This window comes from Phascolarctos cinereus, unplaced genomic scaffold, assembly GCF_003287225.1.
Source record: "Phascolarctos cinereus isolate Bilbo 61053 unplaced genomic scaffold, phaCin_HiC Scaffold_726;HRSCAF=1367, whole genome shotgun sequence".
Classification (NCBI taxonomy): Eukaryota; Metazoa; Chordata; class Mammalia; order Diprotodontia; family Phascolarctidae; genus Phascolarctos; species Phascolarctos cinereus.
In genome coordinates this window covers 224,221,329-224,238,613 of record NW_027556098.1, presented here as the reverse complement: position 1 = coordinate 224,238,613, position 17,285 = coordinate 224,221,329, and the positions used below count along the sequence as shown (strand labels likewise).

Below are 17,285 nucleotides of genomic sequence, written 5' to 3'. Positions count from 1 at the left end.
TTTACAGTTATCTCTTCCACGTTGCAGAGGTTAGGGACACGGTGCCCTTGCAATCTGGAAAATTTGCATAAAAGTTTTTGCCCTTCACTTTGCACCAGAGAAGATATCTGAATTATTATGGTATTAAAAGGTAAAACACGTTGATATTATATAATAGTATACATATATCTTATACATTTCAGAGTTTCTAAACTTTTTCTGTGTCATCTGTTGGCCTTTGCATGTTGTCCGTGACTTCCACAAAACTCCCAAAAAATTCCCATTTAATTTCTTATAGTGACCTGCAATATAGTGAAACTGTGATGGGGAAAGTTGCGATGTGGAAGGGATAACTGTGTATCATTCTCTACATACTTTACCTTCCAACCAACCTGACTCCCTCCTGTCCCCTAAACATTCTATTCTTGTCTCTTAATTCCTGAAGGCTGACGCTATTGTCTTAAGTATGCTTAAATGTACTTCTTCCTCACCTTCCCCCTTACCTCAGTTTATATGCTCAGTCCTACAAGAAGCCTTTCCTGATTTCCCTCAGTTTAAGGTTCTCCTCACCTCCAATTACATTGTGTTTGGTTTTCTATGTATATGTTCAATGGAGAGAAGGGTCATTTTGGAAGAATATTGATAAGATTTAGTGTCCAGAAATGGACAATTAGGAGATGGGTCTTGAGTTGGTGACACAATAGAATTGCCTGAGGGAAATGGGGATATTTAACTTGGAGAATAAAAGACTAAATAGGCACTTGTTAGCTATCTTCAATTGTCTGAAGAGCTGCTTGGCCCAAGGCCAGATCCTGGAGGGAAAGTGAAAACTTGTTAAGAAGTAAATTTGGGTTTGCAGGGCAGCTAGGTGGCACAGTGGATAGAGTACTAGGTCTGAAGTCAGGAAGACTCATCTTTGTGAGTTCAAAAGACACTTACTAGCTGTGTGACCATAAGTAAGTCACTCAACCGTCTTTGCCTCAGTTTCCTCATCTATAAAATGAGTTGGAGAAGGAAATGATGAACCACTCCAAAGTAGAATGGTCTACTTTGGGAAGCTGTCGGTTTCCCTTTTGTTGGAGGTCTTCAAGCAAAGGATCAGTGAGTACCTGCTAAATATGTTGGAGAATTTATTTTTGTCCATATAGAGGGTGTTTATATATATATATTTGTGCAGTTTTAAGCAATTGAAGCTTAGTTGCACTGGCTGACCATTGAGGTCGCTACTAACTCTGAAGTTCTGTGATTTCCCCCCACATTTCTTTATATCCCAAATAACTAGCACAGTCAATTGCACATATTAATGTTTTAATGAATATTTGTTGCATCTGACTCTTTTTAAATAAGACAAGACCTCAGTTTAATACAGAGGTATAGACTGAGTCATCCTTGAAAATGTCTTTGGTTCTCACTGGGTGTGTAGTGTAAGGCCTTAAAGAAAGACGTTTAAAATCTTTAGAATAGTTGACTACTGCAAGTCTTGTCAAAGTGATATAGAATAATGGGAAGAGGACTAGATTGAGAATCACATTGTGTGATCTCATCCAAGTCATTTTATTCTCTTTGTTTATACATCTCTCAATTAGGATTAATCATACCAATATCTTGCTCCTTATGATGTCTTAAGGATAACAGGCAAGAAAAAATATAAATATTTTTAGGTAACCAGAAAAAAGTTACCTTACAAATTTTCAGTGGAAGCACTATACCTATCTCCTCCTTTCATATATAATGTTGCCTTCGAAGTCAGCCTCAGTTGTGGTCTTCTAAGAACTGTGTCTTTTTAAAAATTAAATGAGTTTTTTAAAAAATCTAGCATTAAACATCAGTACAAATGGCCCCATTTAACAAGTATTTATATTTAAATTGATCCAGTTCACTGCATAAGACATAATAACTTCTTAGTCTTCTTTACTTCTCATCAAGATCCTTTGTAATCTTTCTGGAGAGCAATCTGGCTGTGAGTTGTAAAAGTTCCAAAAATAATCAAACCCTTTGACCCAGAAATTGCATTCTTGGGAATATATCTTGAAAATATTATTTTTAAAACAATAATCAAAGGACCACCTGTACAAAGGTTTTCTTAGTGACATTATATGCAATTTTTAAAAAAATGTATAAGCAACCAAAATGCCCAGCAATAATGGAATGGTTAAAATAAATTGCAGTACATTATGCAATTGCTATAAGACCAATAAGTATGAGGAAGAAAAATATGGAAAGACTTTTATGGAATAATGCAAAGGAGGAAAAGCAGAACCAGAAGAATAGAGTGTACCCATGTACAAAAATATTTATAGCAGCTCTTTTTGTAGTGGCAAAGAACTGGAAATTGAAGGAATGCCCATCAATTAGGGAATGGCTGAACAAGTTGTGGTATATGAATGTAATGGAATACTATTGTGCTATAAGAAATAATGAGCAGGTGGACTTCAGAAAAACTTGGAAGGACTTATATAAACTGATGCAGAATGTAATGAGAAGAACCAGGAAAACATTGTACACAATAACAGCCACATTGTGCGATGACTGATAGACTTAGCTCTTCTCAGCAATGCAAGCATCTAACATCTCCAAAACACTCACGATGGAAAATGCTATCCATATCCAGAGAAAGAACTATGGAGTCAGAATACAGATGGAAGCCTACTATTTGCTCCCCTTTTCTTTTGTTGTTTTGTTTCTTCTTTCTCATGGTTCCTCCCCTCAGCTATAATTCTTCTTCACATCATAACTAATGTGAAAATATGTTTAATATGAATGTATAAGTAGAGCCAATATCAGATTGCATGCCCTCTTGGGGAGAGGAAGAAAATTTAAAACTCAAAATTTTATGGGAGTGAATGTTGAAAACTAAAAATAAATTAATTATTTAAAAAGAATAGAGTGTATAGTAACTACAATCATATGCAGGAAAATGGATGAGAATGAATGTCTATACAACTTCACATCTTCCTCATTTGTTTGTCTTTCCATTTTCTTTAATGTGTGGGTAGGTGTGTATCTCTATAATAAAATCATATCTTAATGTGATCTCATTTTAAAGAGTGCCATTTTTATTAACTTTTTACCAAATATAGATTTTATGAATATTGGTAGATTGCATATTGGTGCAACATGATCAGTTTTAGGAAATAAAAATCCTAATGTCACTGCCCGTGCAGCTTTTTCCATGGAGCTCCTCACTTTGGTTTCAGGTTCCATTCACCTCTCCAACTTAGCCTGGTTTTCAACTGGCTCCAATCAGATTGCATATTATAGTAGAATGTCCACCAAAATGAGAACCAGGAAGCTTTTATTCTATTTGTTTAAATCACTTTATTTTTCAGAATTTTGATGAAATGAAGGGGTGGAACTGAATTATCTCAAATAAATATTCTCTTCCAAAGATAAGATTCTGTGGTCCTTATGTGTACCTGTGTCTCTATCCCTAGTGCCTTTCTTTCTCGTGATGCCTCTTTGCCTTCTTCCAGTTTAATCTATTTCTCCTTGACCTCCACCACCCCTTGCAGAGTAAGATCTCATTTTGGGGTAGTATCATTTTAACAGAAATTATTTGATTATAAAGGAAGAGATCAGTTAAAAATTCATAGGACCAGAGATTGAAAACTAAAAGAGACCTCAGAGCTCATCTAGCCCAGCTTCTTGAAAAGGGAAATGTCTAAGATCCCTCTTGTTATAAGGGAAAGAGCTAGGGCCTGAATCCAGGCCTTCTGACTCCTGTGTCAGTGTTTTTTCATACTATACTGTGCTTCTACCCTTTGAGTAATTCTAAAAATCTTTTACATATTTGACTGATTTTGTTTTTGTGTATTCTAAATCACTAGTGAACAGAAAAAAATAATGGTGTGTTTTATCTTCCACCATTAGTTATATTACCTTAAAGAAAATTCTTAGTGTTAGTTATCCAAGGGTTTCTTCTTCTTAAGGAATAACCTTAGACCCAATCCATTTTGTAAACATGATTTTCTTCTCTACGGGTATAAGAATGTAAGAGATAGACAGACACACAGTTTTGCCTCCCTCATTTTTTACAAGCAGCAAATTGACCCTCTGACAGCTCCAATATCTCATTGTCACTTCATTTTTTAAAAGCTCCAGTTTCTGTCCTATTCCTACGTCCCTCGAAGTAAATAAATGAACCCAAGAATTTCTCCCTTTCTTCCTTCCCAGCTGCCACTAACACCAGTTTCTCCAATAATTCCATATACTGTCCACTTGAAAAAGAAATATGAAGGAAAGAATGAGAAAATATAACAATATACATGATAAAGGAACAGAAAAGGAGATAGGGGTGGCCTGCCAGCTTGTCTTGGTTTTTTGGGTTATTGTTTTGTTTTTCATGTGATCTGTCAGTCTATGTAAGAAATTGGATGGCACTGACTCAAAAAAATAAATATTTTACTGCCTCTGTTTGAGATTGAGTTCATGGTCTCATTGATAAGGATATCCTTTGGTCTGTTATAAGAAATTATCTATAAAAGCCTCAGTATAATATTTCCTTTTCTCTTTTTGATTAAGAATAACCTCAGAATTGTGTAGATCATTTTCATAAAGATTTTTTTCTGAAGACAGAGCATGATTCCAGAGGACCAAAAATGAAATGTGATATGTATAGGGTGTAGAATGAGACATGTGTGTGTGTGTGTGTGTTTTTATATGTATGTATGTGTGTATACAGAGAGAGAGAGTATGTATATCCTTTGAGGGAGTTTGTTTTTCTTGACTGCGTATTTATTACAAGGAATTTGTTTTACTTTTCTTTTTTCAGTGGAGTAGAAGGGAGAGTAAATAGATTTCTATTAGTTAAAAAATAGAGAAGTGAGGGGGTGCTACATATGTAGATTGTTATATGTGCTTTCAGATGAGGTGATATTAGTTTTACTTAATTTTTTTACTTTAATAATAATAATAGCAGTGCTTTAAGGTTTACAGTGCTGTTTAGAAATATTATCTCATTTTATCCTCACAATAACCATGTGAGAATAGATGCTTTTATGCCCATGTTACAGATGAAGCAGACAGGGGTGATCTGTAAATGTTTATAATATTAAAAAAAAATCAATAAAACTTTGAAAATTTGAATTTATTTTTAGGCAGTTGGGGTTAAGTGACTTGCCCAGGGTCACACAGCTGGTAAGTGTCAAGTGTTTGGTCTGAGGCCGGATTTGAACTCAGGTCCTCCTGACTTCAGGGCTGGTGTTCTATCCACTGCACCACCTAGCTGCCCCTAATTTATTTTTTTAAAAGAAAGTAGGCATCTGGGTCAGTAGTTACTGATGTCCTTTCATCCCTCTCCCCTCAATGATTATTTTTGTAATTTTCTTAATACCCTGGGATTATACTATAGATCATAAGATCATAGATTTTCATCTATAAAGGATCTCGGAGGCCTTTTTGGTACAACCTCCTCATTTTACAAATGGGTAAATTTTGGCCTATAACTTGTCCATGGCATCATCTGGGTTACAAAAGCAGAATTTGAACCTGTTCCCTGCCTTGAAATGCAGTGCTCTTTCTCCTGTATTATACTGCCTTTATTTACATTTTAATTTTTCCTCCCAACTATAATTCAATCATCCTATACTTTCAAAATCGTGTTACCTCCAGCACAAATTTCTTCAGTAGGTGCTTGGTCTAGTCCAGACACTCTCCCCTACTATATCTTCCTAAGTGTCATTCCTACTTTCTTTTGTAGCACATCAGCTACAGAAGTAGTATAGTCAAATAGGATAGTTCCAAAAATATTAATTTAATTTTTTTAAATAGTAATTCCATTGCAATTAACATTTGAAGTAATTTGCTACAGAGACACATGGAAATCCTTTCCATTTTCTATTTCTTAATCATCCTCATTCTACTTTCTTCTGTACATTCTCTTTGTATAATCTTAGTTGAGTCTAATGCTAAGCCTTCTAAAGATTCATTTTTTCTATTTGCTACTTCATTGTGGTCATTATACTAGCTAAAATTACTATAAGAAATGGTGACAGTCAAAACTAGTATCTTTGTTGTCATCCCTTCCCAACTTCCCCCTCTTGTATTTTTTTTTAAGCAATTGGGGTTAAGTGACTTGCACAGGATCACATGGCTAGTAAGCGCCTACGGTTGAATTTGAATTCTGGTCCTCCTGACTCCTAGACCAGTGCTCTATCCACTGTACCACTTAGCTACACTCCTCTCCCTGCAATTCTTTTGCATCAATAGCTTGTTTTAATAGGTGAGATTGGAATCATAAGTATACATAGTATCTTCTCAAATTTATTCTTTCTTTAAAATTCATGTTCATTTTGCTCTCTGCTCTTAAGTTGTCAGTTGTCTGACTGCACACAAACAACTGACTGCTAAGTCAGTAACCAAGCTCTGATAAGATATAGTTAACTTCATTCTCAGGTGATATTTCTTCTTTGCCATATCTGGTGACATGTGAATCTTTATACAGGTATAAGGTTCTGAGTAGTAGTCTGTCCTTTGGTTTCTTTTTTTTTTTTTCTTAAGGAGTTTTTCCAATGTATTTTTTCTCCTATGCTTATCCTCTCGTTTAAATCACTAAGTATCAAGATGTACGTTGACTTTGTTTGAGGGATCTTTTCACGTTCTTTAGTGAATTGCTATATATCATCTTTAATAGAAGATGATGGTACATAAACTCCAGTTCTCTGCCAAGATGTATGTACTTTTGGACTAACTGAATGGGTTGCCCATTTATTTTCATGTTGTTGCCTGGGCAATAGACATTCTTCATCCACTCGGTTTTTCCCATGTGAATTGTTAGAACTCTTGATTTTCTGTTGATTTCATTAATGAGACCCTGTCATACTCAAAGTGAAGAATCTAGAGGGCCTTTTGCCTGTGCTTATTTATCATTAACCCTGTAAGGTGAGATGATCAGGATTCTAATGAAATAATGTTCTTTATTACTTTTAGGCCCACAGTGAAACAATTCTACTGTATCATTTATTAATCTTTTCTTCCTTATATCTTCTAATTTCATTTATAAGAAAAATGTGGTTGGGTTGATGGTTCAGTTCCCATTTTTGGTGTCACAATTTTTTGGTCATTAAAGAAAAATCTCTTATGTGGAGTGCCAAGCTTTAATGTTTACAAACAGTCTAAAAATTGCGATTATTTATTCCCATTTTCCTTCACCCCCTTTTATACAAGAGCCACTGATAAAATATAAGAGAGATATACAAGATTAAGGTCTATTTTGTATTTAATTCATTTCATAGGTTACCATAATTGAATAATTCATCACTCAGTGACCAAGTGATTACTGGTTAAATACCTCTTTGTATGTAGGTATGTTGTCCTAGGAAGAAGCACATGTGGTCTGGTAAAGTAAGCCATTTAAATAAGGGAATATAAGACAGTGCAATGAGTCCTGGGGGTTGTTTTTTTTCAGTCTTTTCTCACAAAATTTATCTTTTACATCATATTAAATATTATGTTCTGAAATAGATTTCGTTCTTATTTTGCATATCTTATCTTAACCCCTAACAGATATGTATAGACTTAGAATCTTTTTATCTTCTAGAAGTGCATAGGATCAGCTTGATATTTTGTTTGTTACTTCCAGAGACTGATTTTTTCAGGGTTGTCTTGTGATGGTATCTCATCAATTGAAATTATATATAAAAATGACTGACAAGCCGTAAAGCACAATATAAATATGAGAGATTATTATCTAATTCTCCAAAATTTCTACCCATTGGAACTTCTTTCCCCATTCCAAAAAAAAAAAAAAACCCTAAGTTCCAGGGGACATTGGAAAGGATATAAACATAAATAAAGAGGACTTCTTATGGTATGCCTCTCACTTATGGGAACTTTAGCTACATGTCTCAAATTTTTTGAAAAGTGTAAATTATATAAACAAGATCTATGAAAGAAATCTATTATCTTTAGCTTCTCTGCTATGTTCTAACATACTATATAGACATAGTTTGGGTTAAACTCATAGGTATTAAGTATCATGGACTTTTCAGAATCATTGTAGCATTTCAGACTTTGTAGAGACATTTAAAAATAACTTCAAATATTATTAAAATAATTTAACTATAGTCGTGTTTATGGAGGACAAATTTTTTCCATTATCCTAAAACTCCCCATGCAGTGACTCTGGCTCTGAATTCTATCAGTCTGTCTTCTGGCCTCAACATCAAGGATAATTTTAAGATTTCTTTTATATTTTAAAATCACATTTAATTAAAAAAATAAGTGTAATTGTCACAAGTGTCCCATAGCTATTGGAGAGGACGTGTCAGTAACCATCATCCTACTCACCCTTCCCCTGCCATCCCTACAATGGATCCACTCATCATCTTTGTTACTTCTCAGATTATAAGAAAAGATTAGTAAAATGTTACCTGTAACTTTCCATCCAGAAAAGAAAAGTGCTGGGATGCTCCAGGAATTTCCCTGCTCTCTCTCCTAACCTCAACTGTGATAAAGCCCTGTAATGGTTTACTACTGCTATACTTAGTGTAGTCCCAAAAATAACAAATAAAGGAAAACCCAAAACAAAGTTGTATTGATCATAGTTCTTCTATAACTGTCTATTGCTATTAGTATAACAGCATGCAGAGTACAAACTGCCATGCTGTCTTTATGGTATAGTTAAATATCAATACTGCTTGAATATTGAGATTGGAGCTAGTCAAATTTTTCAGAATATAAATAAAGAAGAAAATAATTTAACTGATCATTGTCATATTTTTGAATTTTGCTTGTAGAAAAAAATATTTGACTAGCATGTAGTATTGCAGCAGTTTGGAAATGACTTTAAAAATAAGGGTTTAATCATGTTTTTGTCAGTCAATGAGTATTTATTAAGAACCACATACCTGGCACTGTGCTAAGTGCTGGGCATGCAAAGAAAAACAAAAACACAGTCCCTGTCTTGAAAGAGCTCATATTTTAATGGGGGAGAAAATACACGAAAACTGGGTACTATGGTATGTGTGTGTGTGTGTGTATCATAGTTCACAGTTGTTTGCTGTTATATAGAGGAGGCAGTAGGAAGGAAGAGAGAGAATGGATGAATGGATGGATGGGTGGGTAGATGGATGGATGGATTGATGGGTAGGTGGATGGGTGGATAGATGGTAACCCATGAAGTTGGAGGGCACTACCTGTGACAGAGTGTGTGGGGGGGTGGGAAAATGAGAAAAGCTTCCTGCAAAAGGCAGGATTTGAGCTGAGGCTTGAAAGAAGTCATTTAAGGCAGATGTGCCTAAACTGAATAGTATTGAATAAAGTGTGGTTTAAGGTCAACAACTCTCCCTAAATACTGTGCAAACTCTTGGAATTCTGATTTCTCAAAGAATGGGGGGAAATTCTCATTTTGAAATTATCCTATTGGTTGTATCAGAAAACCTAATTAAGCTAAAATTCAGGAGACTGGAGAGAAGGGGAATTTAATATGTACTAATGATATAAAGGCCATTTGTCTCCACTGGAAAATCTTTGGAGCAATATTTTAAAAAATTCTTTTCTACTATTATCTAAATAGATGAGAGTAGCTAGAGAAGAATTTCAAGAAGACAGGGAGATGCTTTCCTCTCTTTCATCCTCATCTCAGATATATCATTGCTAGTTTCCTCTTGGACATGAAGGGAAAAAAATGTATCTTAAAGTATAAAACTTTTAATATTAATAATAATAATAGCATTTATATAACTTTAAGGGTTGCACTTTGCAAATATCTCACCTACAAATATATGGTCATTTTTTTCCCTTTAATGTATATTTGTCACTCTTAAGTTTTCATCAAGTTGTTTCCTTCTATTGCAGCTTCCTCAATCCTGAAACGAGAAAAGCGGCTGAGAACAAAGAATGTTCATTTTAGCTGCGTTACCGTTTACTACTTCACAAGGAGACAAGGTTTCACCAGTGTTCCCAGTCAAGGAGGAAGCACGTTGGGCATGTCCAGCCGCCATAACAGTGTGCGCCAATACACCCTTGGCGAATTTGCGATGGAACAGGAGAGGCTCCATAGAGAAATGTTAAGAGAGCACCTCAGGGAGGAAAAACTTAACTCTTTAAAGCTGAAGGTAAAAAAACATTAATCTCTCTTTTTCTAACCCCTGTAGTAAGTTCATTAATTGGTGAGTTTAACTTTTAATTTCCTTTAGATTTCAACTATCTCCACAATCCAAATTTAGCATTTTATAGATCATCCTAGCTGATATACATTTCTGATTTTAAACAAAGCAGTAGTCATCATATTGAAGACAACGTGGGAGTATTTTGTCAGACTTCAAATGTGCAGCAGGTGAAAACTGTGCTTTGAGATAAGGTAGAGGAGACACTTATCCAATCACAGATCCCCTAGTAACATTCTATAAGCAATTGGAACCATACCTGAAATTCTCATTGATTTTCTTACCTGGCCAATAGGAAATACTCTCCTGTAGCTTTCATGTGCTAAGGAAAATACTGTCTTGGATGTCCCAAGAGTGGTTATGATACTTGTAAAGGGTAACTTGTTGAATATCAGAATTCCATGAGATTACCTATCCACTAAACTTTATCCCTTTCTTTACTATTTTAAAGTAAGCTTGGAAAGCTTTGATAGGTTTTCAAACGTCCACTTTTTCTCTTTACCTTACTTATCTCTGTTTCAGATATCACTGTGAAGCATTTATGCCAAAGAAATTGACAACAGCTCAATCTAAGGGCATGATTCACATTTTTTGGCATCATAATCAATATTAATGATAATAATAATTTTGAAGGGTTCATTGCCAGTTTCCTAAAGAATTTCTGTATCACCCACTAGGCTTTCTTTTTCATAGTTACTTTACCGCCAACCAAAGCATCATGCTTCAGAAAATACTGTTTAACATTCCAATAGTGATTTCTGGTTGGCTTTCCAATTTCCCTCTTCTCTTATCTCCATTTACATCAACTCCATTCTCCCACTCCCCTCCCCCACCAAAAAGAAGAAGATGGAGATTTTGTTTTTCCCCAGGCATTAGTTTAAAAAACAATGCACAGGTTCATAGATATATTCTTTTTATTTACTAAGAGTAAATTAATAGCTCCTATCCTCTGTGTATAGGGAAGGACTGTGCTCTCCAGGGACTCCTTGTTTGATGGCTGGGTTCTGTGTCCTCTGGTTCTTAACAGCTGTTATGTCTGTGATTTTTGTCTGATGCTAAATGGATTCATTGTGGCGTATTTTGAGATACGTTGTGTGAGTCATTAATGTTAGTGGGAGCTACACAGCTTGAGAACCGTGAGCAAGGCTGCACATTGACTTAGTTATTATTCAGCTATATCTAATTCTACGAGAGGCAGGGGAATGGAGGGGAAGAGACAGAGACAGAGAAAAAAGGTGGGGGCAGGGAGAGAAATAGAGATAAACAGTGAGAGAGAGAACAACTGAAGCTTAAAAGGAATAATAATAAAAATAACACAATGATAATTGGTTCCTTTTTAATTGTATTTAGGTTGGAAATCTGAAGAAGCACTTTATTGTCTACTTTTGAAAAAAAATATCCTGGGCGAGGGACTTTCCTTGGTTTGTTGCTGATAAGAGAAGTTTACTGATTTTCCTTGGGATAAAAAAAAATGGAAAAGATATTTAAAATTCCTACTACCTACACTTGAATATGGTTTAAAAAGACAGTGGAGGTCTAATGATATGAGCTTGATCTAATTTAAAATGAGCTGATCAGAAGCCACATGGGAAGATGAATAATGTGAAAATTACCCCCCAAAAATAATTTCTGAATATGAGATAGATATATATAGATATATCCATATCTATATATATCTATATATATAGTGTGATAAAATATGGGGGGGAGTACATTGTCTTCAAATGTCTGGGGGGATTTGCAACTTAATTATTTATATTTCAACATAATTTTTATGGGGTTTTGGGGAAATTATTTTTTGTTTCTTTAAGGTTTAAGGTCAGTCAATTTGTACCAAGGGATGTTTTCTGATTAGTATATCCAGCAGTGTGTTTTTCTGACTTTTTGTAAATTTTCTTTTATGGGTACAGGGAAAGTGAGAGTTTTAACAAACTAATTAGGGTCTGAGGAATATGTTCTCAGGTTCTATGTGAATAATTTTTATTTTAATTATGTGTTAGTGTAGGGATTGTTGAGGAATATTATTTCAGTAGCAAGGAATATATTCTTGGATTTTATGAAAGTTTGTGTTATTAAATAGACTAATTGTTAAAAAACCAAATGTTAAAGCATGTAGGTGTTTCTCTACACTTAATAGGATGCTATATAAAGGTTTATTTACTGAATATAGTTTATGTCTTGTAGTTTCTAGTTTGGCTGATAACTGAATCTGTGGAATAACAGTTTGGTTGTAATTATATTCTTTAATTAAGTTGAAATGTTAAATTGAGCTGAAGAATAACCTCCTAGGATATCTATGAATAGCAAGATATACTATAAACAGTCTTTTCCTAAATTTTGTGCATTAATTTTTATGTGCCAGTGTTACGTTCTGTTTGTGGAGAAATGATATTTTTTAAAGTAGAAAAAAATTTCCATAACAGTAAGACTGTATTCATTTTTGTCATTGTGTTCCCAGTGAATAATACATTTCCCGGAACAGATCTAGAACTATGAGGTACCTGAGACAATTAGGCCAGCCCCCTCTCCCCACCACCATTTTCAGAGATAGAACTTGTGGTCAAGGGAAGTTAAATGACTTGCCCAAGATCATACGTGCAGTAAAAGTCAGAGGCAGGATTTGAACCCAGGTCCTCTCATTTACATACCATTGTGTTTTCCATTGTACTCCATGACCTGATTGTTGAATGGTATAACTGTTTGTAAATTGGCAGAGAAGCCAAGCCATAAATGTTATTAGCCTTGGCACATCAATTTGCAAATGAGAAGAAAGTGCCCAAATAGAATCAATTTGTATTATTTTATCCAGTTGATAGAAAGTAATGTTTTCATTGTTCAAAAAAAGAGGCAGGGAGACTGGGTGCTTGTTACAAAATGATTTGTATAATAATAGCATAGCATCTTAATGATGAATACTTGCACACTTTCCCCTCATTCTACAGGCTGGAAGGAATCTGGTAGTGTGTCATGCTGGTGATATTAGTTGTAGTCATCTTTATGTGCCATAAGATAGGCATTCACCTAGGGTAGAATTCAGAAGGTGCAGGGAAGAAACCTCAGCCCTCAAAATATCTCCCCTGCTGATGTTTGAAATCTCATTATTAAAGAATCATTCTTTTGTGAGTGTCCTTTTGGAATATGTGTCCCTGGATACTATGAATAAATTATTTTAGCCACTTTCCTCTACGACTTGAGAAACCTAGTCCTTTGGAGGATTGGCGGGGAAGGAGTAGGCACAGAGAAGCAGAGGTGCCGAAGAAAAACTTGGTCTGCTTCCCAATCTTGCCCAGGAATATAATAATATAATAATAATTTTAAATATCCACTTTCTATTTTAACAGCCTGTCTACCCTGGCTCCAAACCTGGGCCACTATAAGTCAGAAAAGTCAGGCAGCTAGTGGGAGCAAAGAGGGTAGGATGTAACTGGCAAGCATTTATTGATCCTACATTAGCACATAACCAGGAAAGTGACTCCCACAGACTAAAAATTTGAGAAAGTCTCTACTATCCAGATGCATGCTTATATATGAAGGAGATTTTCTTTATGTCAGGTAGGGCTGCTCTGATGTTTTACAGATAGATGTTCCTATTTGCAAATTGGCACTTTACAATTGATAGTTAGCACAGATCCAAAGGGGAAAAGAGTTTCTTAATGTTTTCATGTGAGAAAAATTATGCAACCGAAATAATGGGAAAATAAATTGGTTTCCATTCTGAATGTTTCTTATTTAGAGCTGTAGTCAGTCCTTAATTGTCAATCAAAGGTATCAAGGCACAATACTGTATGTTTTCTGCAATTAATCCATTTGGAGAGTTGAGGTGGATTTGGAATGTATTTAATTTCGTTTTTTAGCATTCCAGACATTGTCAATAAGCAGTTAATAAAAGAAGCTAATTAAATAATATCTATTCTCTCTATGTGTTTCTAGAAAAAAAAATCCTCTAACATTCTAGTTTTTAAATTACATACTGTCTTTTTCCTTCTCTTTAATCAAATTCATTCAAAGCTATTATGCACTTGGCAGTAATCAATGAAGTCATCTCTTCCAAATGAAATGCATGGATTTCTTCATCTGTACCACATTGTTAGACAAGTGTGTCAGCCTTTTCAGTTTTTCTATTTACCTGTAGGAATGTTATTGGTATCTGTAAAATTAATTAAGCAGCTACTCGAACATTTGAGAAACCTTAGAATCATGTGCATTTCTATGTCCAAAGCAAGGTCTTCTTTGGGGTTCTGCCCTCTTTGTCTCAGAGATTTCATTTCGCTTTCAGAGCTCTCAACTACTGTATAAATGTGAATGACTTTTGACCCTACAAAATTCTTCATCTCAGTTCAGACTTCTGAAGTGCTTGGATGGCTACTGTGCTTAGCACTTTTATCCCATTCTTCATCAGCCACTAGGACAGCACTCTATGACCTGGTTCTCAGTCATGAATTTTTAGTGGAAACTTTGTTGCTTTTTTTTTTTTTACCCCTTTCTTCTCCATGGTGAAGAGGAGGTCATATTTTACCTTTACTTTCTGTGCTACTTCTTCAAATTGTGCGTCTTAGGCTGTGTCTTTAAGGCATAGATTACACAGGTAGTGGGACAAATGTTAATGATTCCATAGAACTTGTAGAGCACAAATCAGAATGAAAGCCATGTTGTGTTCCTTCTACTCCCAACCTCTTTGTCAGTTTCTCTTTCCCTACCCACCAGTCTCTAGCCTTGATGTCACTTTAGCCTTGGAACACTCCCCAGTCAGAGTCCCAGAATGCTCTAGGAACAATAAGAAATTACAGTTTGGTTACTACAGTCATTACTTCAGCCCATAAACTATTGATATTTCTGAAGGTTTTCATAACAATCTTCATTAACACTACATTGACTTATTCCTCCCTAGTCTTGCAAGTGCACAGATTTGTCTCAGGCTGAAAAAGTGTAGAATGTATCAATGATAGATTATGGTGCTAAGCAAAATCTCCATTATTATCAGAAGACATTTATTTATAAATGCTTTGAAAAGATGCTCCTTCACTAAAGTTGTCAACAAATGTTTACAAAGTGCCTCTTGTGGGCCATGGGCTGTGCCGAGTGCTAGCAACACAGAGAAAGCCCTTACTCTAATGCAACGTCTTATTTAAGTGTGTAGGTTTTCAAAGGCTAGGCCAAGTTTTGGGCAAAATTCCTGGCATTTTTTACTTACTTTTAATATGGATCCAGCAAAGTACTCTAAATCTGTCACCTGAAGACCTGTCTTCATAAATTCAAAGCCTCATTCCTAGAGTTTTGCTGCTAAGTGATGAAATTTTTGGCTATAGCAATTTATTAAATCATTTGTGCTAGTGGAGAGGGATTGCAATCTATATTAGCAGGATTGATTCTCCACCTGAATGATATCACTGATCCCTGAAGTCTTGAAGACACCAAACAAACAAAATGCATATAAACACAATTCCTGCCCCTAATGACTTTATGTCATGTGAAACATAATACTTACATATGGGGAAAAAAATAAACAAAAACTAAAACTAAAATATGAGAATGAAAGACAAGTGATATGTCATATGTCATGACTAAAAACTAAGGACAGTGAAAGAAGAGTAGCTGAATGTATGTTTTTTTAAATTCAAGTTTTTTTCAGGTTCATATTCTCTCTCCCCCACCCTCCTTCGACTGAGAAAGCAAGAAAAACAAAAAAGGTCACAAACTTGTATAGTCAAGCAAAACAAATCCCCATGTTGACCATGTCCTCCTCTCCTCTAAAAGATAATAGATAGATAGACAGACAGACAGACAGCTATGTCTCAAGCTGCACTCTGATTCATCACCTTTCTATCTGGAATTATATAGCTAAGTCCTCTGGAGTTGTGGTTGGTTATTCTGTTGATAAGAGTTCCTCAGTCTAAAGGCATATTTCTTGATCTTAGCTTCCCACAGTGGAATGAATGACTTTAGAAATTCAAACGTTTAAAAATATAAACACAATATCATTGTATCACATTAGGAGTGTTTCTACACAATTCTTTCCCTACACTTCTCCCAAGACTTTCATCTCCTTTATTATTCTCTGCTACCTTCAAGTATAAAACACTATAATAGTCCTCCTAGGGGGGAGAGCAACTTTAGGTGGCATAGAATAGGCCATATGTAAAAGAAAGCTAAAAACTAGGAGCAGAAGGATGAAGAGGTTGGATATGTTCCGTGCCTAAAATCTGAATTATTGTCCTTTGCTATGGGCAATATGGGTGATCATATGTGCCATATTTCTATAGACAAATCATCCTGAGACTCTTCCCAACTCCCCTTTCCCCACAATAGTCTTCTTTTGTTTTTGGTAAATAGATTGTGAGGAGTGGGTTTGAAGGACAGAATTACAGGGACTTAAAGATACCACATATTATTGTGGCATGTGTATTGTACTGAGAACCAGAAAACCCAGGGAAACATTTAAATATGAGGAACCAACAGGTGTAACTATTTACATCTTTAACCAAAACTAGTGGTGTGAACTTGGACATGTCATTTGATCTGTGTAGGACTTGGTTTTCTCATCAGTAAAACATAGATTTTGAATAAGATGGTCTTTAGGGTCATTTCTTGCTGTTCCAAAATTCTCTAATTAAATGGGAAGAAAAATAAACAAAATGACTAGAGAACAAAGGAAATCAGCAAACCTCTATGATGCCATTGATTTACTAATAATGATAATCAAGGCAGAGTCCTTTACTTAAACAAAACAATTGCTAACCCCCAAGGATAAGCCACTAAACAGAAATACAGCTTACAAATTTGATTAATGTTTTTTTCCTTCTCTACAAATATTAGCTAGACTTTCAAGCCAAGCCTTCTGTCTCTATCCTAAAATAATGCATCTGAATATGTAATCAGAAAGAATCAGAAAGAATAATCCAGAGTTCTATGTCAAAAGTGGGTGTGTAACAGACCGAAACTGTTAGCTATCCTAATACTAATCTGGAAAGTGTCTTAAAGAGGTGAGATTTCAAGAACTTTAAATGATAGAAGGCAAAGACCACTTAGCAAGGCTACCGGGATAAAGGCATTGCCATAATAGAGCACAGCTTCGGAAACAGCCTGGAGGTGGCACGAGTTGAGCCAAAAGGAATGGTTTGAGGCAAGCTGATGAAGGGCTTTGAAATAAAGTTTTAATAATAATGATGATCATAGTTGAAACTTATATAGTGCTTTAAGGCT

At 35.2% G+C, this 17,285-nt stretch overlaps 1 protein-coding gene across 2 annotated transcripts in view; it reads left to right on the top strand.

The window, feature by feature from the left end:
- CSRNP3 (cysteine and serine rich nuclear protein 3) overlaps positions 1-17,285 on the top strand; it is a 143,622-nt gene that overhangs the window by 113,377 nt on the left and 12,960 nt on the right. For both annotated transcript variants that reach the window (XM_020990862.2, XM_020990861.2), the window contains exon 3: positions 9,775-10,034. In XM_020990862.2, coding sequence (XP_020846521.1) covers positions 9,775-10,034 — 260 coding nt within the window. The remainder of the gene's footprint in view (positions 1-9,774; positions 10,035-17,285) is intronic.